At 39.4% G+C, this 12,150-nt stretch overlaps 1 protein-coding gene across 3 annotated transcripts in view; it reads left to right on the top strand.

Annotated features, from left to right (window-relative positions):
* Positions 1-12,150, top strand: part of phactr2 (phosphatase and actin regulator 2) — a 125,474-nt gene that overhangs the window by 78,995 nt on the left and 34,329 nt on the right. The window contains exon 1 of one of the 3 annotated variants that reach the window (XM_057847736.1): positions 10,042-10,289. The exons of the other annotated variants lie outside the window; for them this stretch is intronic. Within the exon in view, the coding sequence (XP_057703719.1) occupies positions 10,247-10,289 (43 nt within the window). The 5' untranslated portion in view covers positions 10,042-10,246. Of the gene's footprint in view, positions 1-10,041; positions 10,290-12,150 lie in introns of those variants that run through there. 3 annotated transcript variants of the gene reach the window in all.

Raw genomic sequence — 12,150 nt, 5'->3', positions numbered from 1 at the left:
ACGTCCATGGACGTCCAAAATTTTTCCCATTCATTTTCAATGGGATTTTTTTTTTTTTCCCAAATCAACAGAAAATGACTAGATATCATTAGGACGTGTCCCCCAAATGTCCCCGATTGCATTGCCGCTTATGGAGGGTGATGCCATTGACGTTCATGGACGTCCAAACTTCCCATTCATTTCCAATGGCATTTCTTCATGTTTGTTCATTTTATTGATGCCAATGTACTTGGATTCCATTGACGCTTATGTAAGTTGATACCATTGACGTCCATGGACGTCCAAAATTTTTCCCACTCATTTTCAATGGGAATTTTTTTTTTTTTCCCAAATCAACAGAAAATGACTAGATATCAATAGGACGTGTCCCCCAAACTTCCCCGATTCCATTAACAATTATGGAGGGTGCTGCCATTGACGGACATGGACGTCCAATTCTCCCAATCTTTTCTAATGGCTTTTACTTTGTTTAGTGCCATTGACTGGCATTATGGTCCATTCTATTGATAGACCTGAGTGGGGCTAAGATCTGTATCTCCACAGAGGAAAGACCAAGGTGTGTAATTTCTCCCGAAATTGCAGTTTCTAGTTATTATTATTATTATTTATTATATCATCATCTTATTCTCCGCGTTTTTTCGGCGCGCCGCGCAGCCCGAACCATACCACCGATCGGCACCATTCAACTATTGACACGACCGGATTTTTCGCGCGACGCGGGGACTTTTTCAAAATCCCCCGAAAAATTTTCCGTTCGCCCGTAAACGGCAATTTTCCGGAAAAAAAAAAAAGTTTAAAAATGTATCTAGTCCTACAATTTTTGACCAAATCACATAATTTGGGTATCAAAAATTCCGGGACGGTGAGGGGCATAAAAGTTGTATACAGAATTTGGCAAAACTTTACGGTTCCCCGGAAATTTGCCAAAAACTCTCCCATTCATTTCTAATGGGAAAAGTTCCCATTCACTTACAATGGGATTTCAATGGAATTTACATTGCATTGATGCCATTGACGGCCATGCATGTCAAATCTATTGATGCCAATGTACTTGGATTCTATTGACTATATGGATGTCGATGCCATTGACGGCCATGGACGTCCAAAATTTTTCCCATTCATTTTCAATGGGGACAAAATACAATTTCCCCTAATCAACAGAAAATGACCAGATATCAATAGGACGTAAACCCCAAACGTCCCCAACTCCATTGACGCTTATGAAGGGTGCCGCCATTGACTTCGATGAACGTCCAAAAATTTTCCCATTCATTTTCAATGGGGAAAAAACTAAATTTCCCCAAATCAACAGAAAATGACCAGATATTAATAGGACGGAAACCCCAAACGTCCCCAACTCCATTGACGCTTATGGGGGTTGCTGCCATTGACGTCCATGGACGTCCAAAATTTTTCCCATTCATTTTCAATAGGATTTTTTTTTTTTTTTCCCAAAATCAAAACAAAATGACCAGATGTCAATAGGACGTGTCCCCCAAATGTCCCCAATTGCATTGCCGCTAATGGAGGGTGATGCCATTGACGTTCATGGACGTCCAAACTTCCCATTCATTTCCAATGGCATTTCTTCATGTTTGTTCATTCTATTGATGCCAATGTACTTGGATTGCCGCTAATGGAGGGTGATGCCATTGACGTTCATGGACGTCCAAACTTCCCATTCATTTCCAATGGCATTTCTTCATGTTTGTTCATTCTATTGATGCCAATGTACTTGGATTCCATTGACGCTTATGTAAGTTGATACCATTGACGTCCATGGACGTCCAAAATTTTTCCCATTCATTTTCAATGGGGAAAAAACTACATTTCTCCAAATCAACAGAAAATGACCAGATATCAATAGGACGTATACCCCAAACGTCCCCAACTCCATTGACGCTTATGGGGGGTGCTGCCATTGACGTCCATGGACGTCCAAAATTTTACCCATTCATTTTTAATGGGAAATTTTTTTTTTTCCCCAAATCAACAGAAAATGACTAGATATCATTAGGACGTGTCCCCCAAATGTCCCCGATTGCATTGCCGCTTATGGGGGGTGATGCCATTGACGTCCATGGACGTCCAAACTTCCCAATCATTTCCAAAGGCATTTCTTCATATTTGTTCATTCTATTGATGCCAATGTACTTGGATTCCATTGACGCTTATGTAAGTTGATACCATTGACGTCCATGGACGTCCAAAATTTTTCCCATTCATTTTCTATGGGAATTTTTTTTTTTTTCCCCAAATCAACAGAAAATGACTAGATATCATTAGGACGTGTCCCCCAAATGTCCCCGATTGCATTGCCGCTTATGGAGGGTGATGCCATTGACGTTCATGGACGTCCAAACTTCCCATTCATTTCCAATGGCATTTCTTCATGTTTTTTCATTTTATTGATGCCAATGTACTTGGATTCCATTGACGCTTATGTAAGTTGATACCATTGACGTCCATGGACGTCCAAAATTTTTCCCATTCATTTTCTATGGGAATTTTTTTTTTTTTTCCCAAATCAACAGAAAATGACTAGATATCATTAGGACGTGTCCCCCAAACTTCCCCGATTCCATTAACAATTATGAAAGGTGCCGCCATTGACGTCCATGGACGTCCAATTCTCCCATTCATTTCTAACAGCTTTTACTTTGTTTTTTGCCAATGACTGGCATTATCATCCATTCTATTGATACACCTGAGTGGGGCTAAGATCTGTATCTCCACAGAGGAAAGACCAAGGTGTGTAATTTCTCCCGAAATTGCAGTTTCTAGTAACTAAATGCTGCCTCACCCTGCTTGGTTCTTGGAGCATACAGGAAACCGGTTCAAGACGACCTTAGGGTTCTAGGTGTTTCATAGGAATCTGACAAATCAAGCATGTATTTTGGTCCAAGGCCATTAAGTTTTTTGTAGACGAGCAGTAGTATTTTATTGTCTATCCTTTTATCCTTTGACTCGCTGGAAGCCAGTGCAACGATTTCAAAACCGGTGTAATGTGGTCCGGTTTCCATGTATTTGTGAGGACTCTGGCTGCAACATTCTGTACTAGCTGTAGCTTCTTGACTGATTTCTTTTTTTTTTTTTTTTTTTTAAATCAAGACCTGTAAATATACCGTTGCAGTAGTCCAATCTACTGAAAATGAGTAGACGCATACGTTTTTCCATGTCTTGTTGAGTCAGTAGCCCCTTAATTCTGGCGATATTTTTAGGTGGTAATAAGCAGATTTAGCGACGGACTTTAGATGGCTATCAAATTTTAGGTCTGAGCCAATAATTACGCTATAATTATTAAGATTTCTGACTTGATTTGTTGCTGTAAGTGGTTATGTAATGGGTTATTGTACAGTATAATCATAACAACAGTTCATATAGATAAAATTGTGCTAAGAGAAAAATAAATGCCATTGTTTAAAACAAAAATAAGCAGTTACTCACAATATTACTCATTACTTGAGTATTCTTTGCACTGGATACTTTACTTGTACTTGAGTACATCTTTGGATGACTACTTTTACTTGATTAATATCATTTTGAAATAAGGCTATTCTTACTTGAGTAAAATTTTTGGCTACTCTACCTACAGTACCTATGCTTGCGAACATCTTGAGGATAAATGGTAAGCAAGATGAATGATGGATTAGATTATGACACATTAATGATAGATGTTCTGAAAAAAATACATTAACATTTACAATTTAATAGTGGCGCAAAGACTTTTAATATCCACTGAAATGGCCTGCAATTTGTTAAAAAGTACTGTAATTTTTGAAGTACTCGGTGCACCCGACTATAAACCTCACCCTCCCAAATGTTACAAGAAAACTACATTCGTTCATATACAGGGGTGAAAGGGGTTAGAATATGTTGCCGGAACTCCCCAACGTGAAGGTCGCCACGGAGCCAGAAATTTTATTATTTATTTGTTTGCAAAGAAAACTGTTTTGGTTGGTCAGTTATTTCTATAAGACATACAAAAACTGATTTTCATTCAAAATTGTATTTTTATGCAATGATTTGCAAAATAAAAGATAACAAAAACAGCTATAACCCCAACCTCCATTTCCTAATTTTTATTTTCCCTTATTTCCTCACATACTAAATGCCAAATCTCAATTTTAACTACTTAAGAACATAGGATGTATATTAAAATTGAAGATAATGTAAACATTTAATTTTTGTTGTTTTTTAATAATAAACATATAAGTAACATACATTCAGAAAAACAAGTACAAATGACATATTATGCAGAGTGAAATGGAATATATTGTGAGGATCGCACAAACAGTGACTTTTTTAAATCATATGGAAATGAATAAGTACCCTAACATAAATGAACAAATATAAGTCCAAAGTTCACATTCACTGCTAAGATGTTCTGAACCTGCCCATCAGAGCAAATACAACTAAATATGATAAATAAGCCACCTTAACTCTTTCCTTGCTCATAAAGATTTGATCCATTTTCTGTTGCATTGCCCTTTTTTTTCTGTTTCAGAAAACATGCACATTTGAACCAATCAGAGCTAATTATCTCTGGTGATCACATGTCAGTATGTCAGCCAAATAAACGGATAAATGAGTCCAGGCGTTTTGCTTTGCTGCGTGCATTCGCACATTGGCATGACTCGTCATCGTCAGACTCCGATAACTGCAGCAGCTGGGGAAACCTCCATGCCGCCTGTGGAATAAAATAAATAATAAATATCGGTGGAAACGGATTACGCTACACAAGCACTTTATTATGCTTGTTGTTAACACTTGTGTATGTAAATCTGATATTGGTAGATTGTAAGGGTGTAACGGTACATGTATTCGGATTGAACCGTTTCGGTACTTGGTGCTCGGTTCGGAACGGAGTCGTACCGGACGAGTTTCTGACGTAATGTAACCCTTTTCGAGGCTGTGAGTCGATCGGGTTACAGTTTCTTTGTGTTGATTATATTTGCTCCGTCTTCTCTAATATAATGAGGACCAACACAGTAGGACAGTAAGAAACGTCAACGGCGCGACAACGTGGCCGCCACGAGAAAGCAGTGAAACGTGGCCGTTTAAGTCATTCAGCCAATGCACACCAGTCGCAGTGCGGCCGCGTGTTAGACGCGTCCCAGAAGCGGCTCAACGCTATGCACGCGAAAAGAACGGCAGAGTTTATTATTTGACGCGAAACGCGGCCCTCCTGCGTCAATACTACTAGCTCGCAGACTGGAAGTCACTCGTGTAAAAATACGGTGGATCCGGTCGATTTTCAAACTAATATGCAATCGTAACCCACTTTTTGAGTCCATCAGATCTCTTGAGTGGTAGATCGGGGCACGGTTGACTTGTCTTTGTTGATTTACAGTTGTCTTCTCTGCTATAAGAATAACCAACACGGCCCCGTGCTCAATACAAAACCCTCCTACCACAACAAAACAAGTAGGAACTAATATTCACATAGGAACTAAAGTTATACAACATGAAATATACAATATAAATGAATACTACATCACATGTAGTATCGGGATGGCGTGGCTCAGTGGTAGAGTAGTTGTCCCCTAACCCAGAGGTTGTGGGTTCAATTCTCTGCCCTGATGAACTCGCCTAAGTATCCTTGAGCAAGATACTGAAACCCACATTGGTCCTGCGTCACCAGTAGGTAGATAGCGATGTAGTGTAAAGCGCTTTGAGCGCCTTGAAAGTTGGAAAAGCGCGATATAACACCATTTAACACCACCATTTACCACATTTGTAAAATACAAACACATAATAAAATAAATAATAGTCCATTTAAATAAAATAAATTGAAATGAGCTAAAACACCTGTAATTAAATAATAAGAATAATACACAGATCCTGCTTACACAATTAAATGTATTAATTTCTGTGTGGCGCTTTAACTTGAGAAAATCCACCAATAAAGCTTTTGAAAACCATTCATCAGAAAAAAAAATCATTGAGGCATTTCATTTGTAAAATACATGTTAAAGTCTTTGTCATTGGGATTGCTTTTCTCTTTAGCACGGGACTTCTTTTTTCTTCTTTCTTTCAGAAAGAAAGCTGACCAATACGCGAGGTCTGAAAGGCAAATTGTTGTTGGATTATCATCTTTATATACGTGCTACTTTTTGAGCAGAATTCTAGCTTTGTATAGGCTACTGTTCTTATTGTTGAAAGCACTAAAGTGTGTAATAAACAACTAGCACATTCATATTTTGCATTTTGTTTTCTTACTGTACCGAAAATGAACCGAACCGTGACCTCAAAACCGAAGTACGTACCGAACCGAGATTTTTGTGTACCGTTACACCCCTCGTAGATTGTTTTCTTCTTGGAGATGAAATGCATGTGTGGCAGCTTTGTATTTTTTTTACATAGTGTTTTGACAGTTGCCGTCATATTTTCGGAATCAAAGCACCGTATAGACCCTACTCACCAACGTCACAGAATGACGTGTCGCTGTATCCGGCCGCCATATTGTCCGTCATTGTTTATCCGTATTCTCAATGGTTTCAATTTGTCGTGCAATTTATAGTGCAATTCATGGAAGCCCTGGTGCTTTCAGACGCTGTAAACTCATTGGATGCGTTGCATAAAAGGCATTATGTGGAAAAGCTTCAGTCTATCCATTGGCCAGATCCATATTTGATGCCTAAATCGATATTTTTTGACCCGCTCTCTTTGCCGTCTCTGCCTGAAATCTGCTACCCTGATATCTACAACTATCTTGTCCACAGAAACTCAGCCTATTCTCACGAGACTTTGAAAAACTTTAAGAGCAGCACTTTAAGCAACATTACCCCGTGTGACCCTTTACTTCCAATTTTCTAAAATGGTGACAGTCAAAAAAAAAAAAAAAAGTTGACTGCGATGGCCGACGCTTCAAGGATAGGTGGATATTGGACTATTTTTTCAATAAAATACGCAACAACTGTGTCTGCCTCATTTGCAAAGAGACAGTCGTTGTTTTCAAAGAGTTCGATGTGACGCGATATTAGCAAACAAGACACGATAACATGTACGACAATATTACAAGGAAGATACGCAGCGAGAAATTATAGCAACTTGAAGCTAGTTTAATTTCACAGCAGCAGTATTTCGCAAGAGCCCGAGTGTCGATAGAGAACGCCACAAAGGCGAGATTGTTGAAATTATGAATTTAAAAAAAAAAATAATAAAGCAAATGTGACACACAGAAGGGCTTGCTAAAAATTGTTTAAATATATTGTTCTACGTAAATCAGCCATGGTAGCCCCCCACATTTTTACCACACCAAATCTGGCCCCCTCTGCAAAAAGTTTGGACACACCTGTTTAACTGATGATCCGGAGACGAGGCCAGCTTCTTTTACTTGGTACCAGCTAAATATTATTCAAAATAATAATAATGGCGGAAGAAATAAACATCTTGAATTTGAAACTGTATGTTGTCGGCGATTACCCTCGCAGTGATATTAATTGTGCTTGTCAGCCCAAAACCCTCTAAATATATATTAAATGCACCTTACCAGATCAGAGGTTGCGCTAGACTTTTTCGTTGTCTGTCATTTTGACTGACAGGGTCATAAAAATCCGGTCATAATCTATTTTTACCCGTCACTTAAATTTTTAAAATGATGATAATGATAATGACATTGTGGTGACCCTTTGTTTGGCACAATTCACCTTCCGTACTTGTGTGTCCATTTAGCCGAGCGCGTTAGCGGCTACGACACAGTCACGTGACAGAGACACTTAAGAGCCGCACGCGTTACGGCTTGAATACTAAGAGTTCACAGAGAACAGCAGAGCTACAGCGGCTGGACACAGCAATTCGAGCTAACAAGACTCTTAACATTGCATACCGCTTCAACATATTCAATAGTATTTAGTTTTCATTCATTTTAAATTAATATTCTGTCCGAACAAGCTTAACAGAGAATCCACACCGTGCCATCACACATCAAGCAGATGAATATGTAACTTTTTCTCCGCAGTGACAAAAACAGCTGACTGTGGCCCCAGTAGGTAAGGCTACATATGGAACAATGAAATTAACAGTTCACCTGCTGTGGCCTGAATGGAGTCTTACACCTTCCTCCTGGTGCGCATGGACTTGAATTGCGTGCCCGCTTGTGCAGTCCCTGTTTTTTCACCTCTTTTATAAACACCATCGTCGTTTTGGGGCTTTTTGAAGAAACTTCAGACACTCAGTTGCCTTGACATTTTTCAGAGTAAGGCGAACGACGGCATGCATCAAAAGAGACAATAGCTAATTAATATGCTCACTCGCCACCCTGTGGTCTGGGGTATGAATTGCAACCTGTCAAAATGACAGGTGGACTTCAGTTTTTCCATCACCATTTTAAAAAATCGGTCAACGACGGAAAATATTCGGTTAACGCGACCCCTGTACCAGATATAAAATGACTACTACATAATCTGTGGTGATCGTTTGGTGCCCAGTTTTCTCGTCGAATTGCAGCAGTCCATCTCGCTCTCCTCTCCGGGTCTCTCGGAATACGGTACAACTTCAAGTCTCTCCGTCTATCTTCTCTGTTACTGCAACCAACCTCCACACACGCCTTCACCATTTTGATTATTAATGTTAACGAGCAGGAAAACACGCCATAATAGGAGGAATTTACGTAGCGGTAATGCTTAAACCCGACGAGCTGACGGACAATATGGCGCGGAGGCGTGGTTGTGACGTCATGTGAGTAGGGTCTATACCGGCCCTGAATCTTATACCGGAACTGCGTTCCTGATCATTCTCGCCCACTTTCAACCGTTCATATATAAGACACACTGTACTATAAACCCCAGGTGTTTCAACCAAAAGTAATGCAAGTCATTAACAGTGTTGTTAATAACGACGTTACAATATAACAGCGTTACTAACGGCGTTATTTTTTTCAGTAGTGGGTAGTCTAATTAATTACTTTTCTCATCTTGGCAACGCCGTTACCGTTACTGAGGACAGAAAGGCATGCGTTACTATGCGTTATTATATTGGTCGAAAAGTCTGAGGGAGACGGACTCACCGAGACGACAGAGCAGAGCAGGAGTGGGGAGGAGGCAAGAAAGTTGTGACGCCGAGCAAACGCGATGCTAGGTAGCTCCAATAATACCTGTTGTAGCCGATAGCGTACAAACTACGCCCGCATGTTATGGTAGATATGGTAGACATGGTAGATATCACATGTAGATATAACTAGATGCAAAATGACAGACACCGCACTAGATGCGTTAGTAAACAGCCACCATCTTAAAGCAGTAGACCTTTTATTACGGCTCTGTTGTAGAGAACCTTCCTAGCGAACCTAAGTAACTTTTTATCTAAAATACTTCTAAATCGGCAAAATCTTGACTTAAATCTATCTTTAAATGATGACAGTTTTAAAACTTTCATATGTCGAAAGTAGAGAGAAGGGAACTAATGCAATAATGGGAGCAATTTTAACAACTTTTAACAGTTGATTCAGGGTAAAGGGTAAATTAGGGTAAAGAATTGGGCTCGGGCCAATTGTACCAAAAACCTTCACAAAAAACTTTACATAGTGTGGCCAATGTTTTTTTTTTTTTTTTTTTTTTTTTTTTTTGAGGAAAAAAAAAAAAGTAATTATCACCAATTGCTTTGCCAAGTAATTAATTACTCTTACATTCAGGTAATTGAGTTACTAACGCAATTACTTTTTGGGAGAAGTAATTTGTAACTATAATTAATTTCTTTTTTTCAGTAAGATTAATAACACTGGTCATTAACCGCAACCTGCGGTCTGCAGGGCTCAAGACAAGTGCGGGGTAACCGTTTATAATCCAAAAACTATGGGAATTTATCATAATGTGCCCTCCGCTTGAATTAATGGTCACCTGTACTATCTCTGTATTAAATATCAGATTTAAAAGTTTCCAAGGCCTTTCCTGTTGTGTCAATGTAAACTGGTGGTGCCTAAAAGATGTCAACCTTCACCTTTGGGCGCCAGCAGCGCTTCTAATCTGAGTTTAGGAATGAAAAGCATCCACCTCGACAGAGGAGGAGGAGAGCAGCACAGGGGCGGGAGGGGAAGTTACGACCAAGTAGAACGCAGTTGTGTCGACCAGCCGTCAATCGACTAAGCAAAAAAAAAAAAGAAAAAAAAAAAAGTTTCCTCTCCTGGAGACATGAACTCTCACGGAGGTCGCGTTTTGGATTTATGCGGCGATAGGGAGCGGTGATAGCGGGTTAAAGATTGAGGAGGGCACCCTCCTCCACCGGAGCTCCGCCGGTGAAGCAGAACATGGGCCAGACCGCTGTGTCTGCCGTGTCTCACACAGCTAGTGGTGAGTATTTCCTCTTCGCGGACTTTCCGCTATTTTTCCACCTCCAATTCGTAAAGGGAGTCATCTTCCCCCCTTTCATTACGAGGTCGTACAATTTCTTTGGTTTTAATTTCCGCCCAGCGGAAACTTTCAAGCTAGCTGTCGTGCTAGCTAAAACGAGTCTAAATTACATTAAAACCTACCTCACAACCACATTCGTCATTTGTTTAGTTAAATGTGACACTGTTTAGGCACGCGCCCATTGAAATAAACGAGTTATTTACAAAAAAATGTTCCTCGTCCTACTCGTAATACTCGATTTAGTAAATTGTGAATGACTACATTTTAGTTTAACTCCGCACTTTATCGTTGGCTCTTTATCAAAGCACAGACCGAGAGGTACAGTGTAGTGCAATGTAGAAGACTTATAAGCACAGTCAAACCTACACAGAGGAACCTGTTGGACTTGACAGACTCTTTTCAAAGCAAACATTCAGTTTCGCAGCTTCTTCACAGGAAATGTGACCCAGACTGCAGTTGAAGTTTGGCATAAATCACTGTATTGACGGTTTTGAACTACCCATCTACTTGAATGTGTATTTGCCCAATTTAATTTGTATTTATTAAACACACGACTCAAATTCTGTTAAAGTGTATTATTTTGGGCAGCATTGTTGTATAGCAATTTCTTTGGCTTCCTCTCACATTTAAAAAATGAACTCAGTCTTCCTTTGATTTGAAAGTTAGTGGTTGTACTGTATGTGAACTGTGATTGGCTGGCGACCAGTCCAGGAAAAGTCAAGTAGGATGAACTCAAATAAGCAGCATAGAGAATACTTTTTCATGAGTAGATTAGTGCACAAAGTTTGGGACTAGATTCTAGATCTACATGATTTCCACTATGCCTGTATGTTTTCTGTGTAGGGTTGGACATCCATACCTGTCAAGTTGTACGGTTTCAGCATAATTTGTACAAGTGAGCGGGTAATTTGTACAAGTGAGCACTGATTTTTAAATGTGTACGCCGTACGTTCAAAATCTGTACGTTTTTCGTGCATTACATTTTTTTCTTCTCCGTTGGGATTTTGTCACCGTTTCGGCAACAAGACAGTGTGCGTTACTATGCGTTCCTACGTTGGTTGAATGACGCGAGAAAAGTCAGAGACACGGAGAGAGAAGAGTGTTTGTTGTGACGCTGTAGCAAACGCGATGCTAGGCTAAGTGGCTCCAATATATTACCTGACTGTAGCCGACAGCCTACAATCTACGCCTAGATGTCACATGCATATAGAACTACATGCGAAATGACAGACTCGGCGGCGTTCGTAAACAGCCGCCATTTTAAAGCTTATCAGACTTATCAGAAAGGCTCTGCTGTAGTGAACCTTCCTACCGAACATAAGTAACTTTTTTATCGAAAATACCCCTAAATCGGCCAAATCTTGACTTTATCTTTAAATGATGAAACGGTTTTAAAACTTTCACATGTCGAAAGTAGACAGAAGGGAACTAATGCAAAAACGGGAGCAATTTTAACAACTTTAGCAGTTGATTCACAACATTAAATGACTTCCAAACATAGCAAAGGTTACTATGGTTTTTTTGTTTTTGTTTTTGTTTTTTTTCAAATGGAAAAAAAAAAACATGAAAGGTAACACCAGCTACTTTGCCAAGTAACTAATTACTCTTATATTCAGGTAACCAAGTTACTAACTCAATTACTTTTTGGGAGAAGTAAATTGTAACTGTAATTAATTACTTTTTAAAAGTAAGATTAACAACACTGGTCATAAAGATAAAGTCTGCAGAGTGAAAAGTGACGAAAGCGTAGATTTTACTCTTCCAATTTGTTACCGAACACAATTTGCCCGCAACTATTGCT

The sequence above is a fragment of the Corythoichthys intestinalis genome, chromosome 10 (genome assembly GCF_030265065.1).
Source record: "Corythoichthys intestinalis isolate RoL2023-P3 chromosome 10, ASM3026506v1, whole genome shotgun sequence".
NCBI lineage: Eukaryota > Metazoa > Chordata > Actinopteri > Syngnathiformes > Syngnathidae > Corythoichthys > Corythoichthys intestinalis.
The sequence above is the reverse complement of the archived record's forward strand: the minus strand, read 5'-3'. Positions and strand labels throughout refer to the sequence as shown.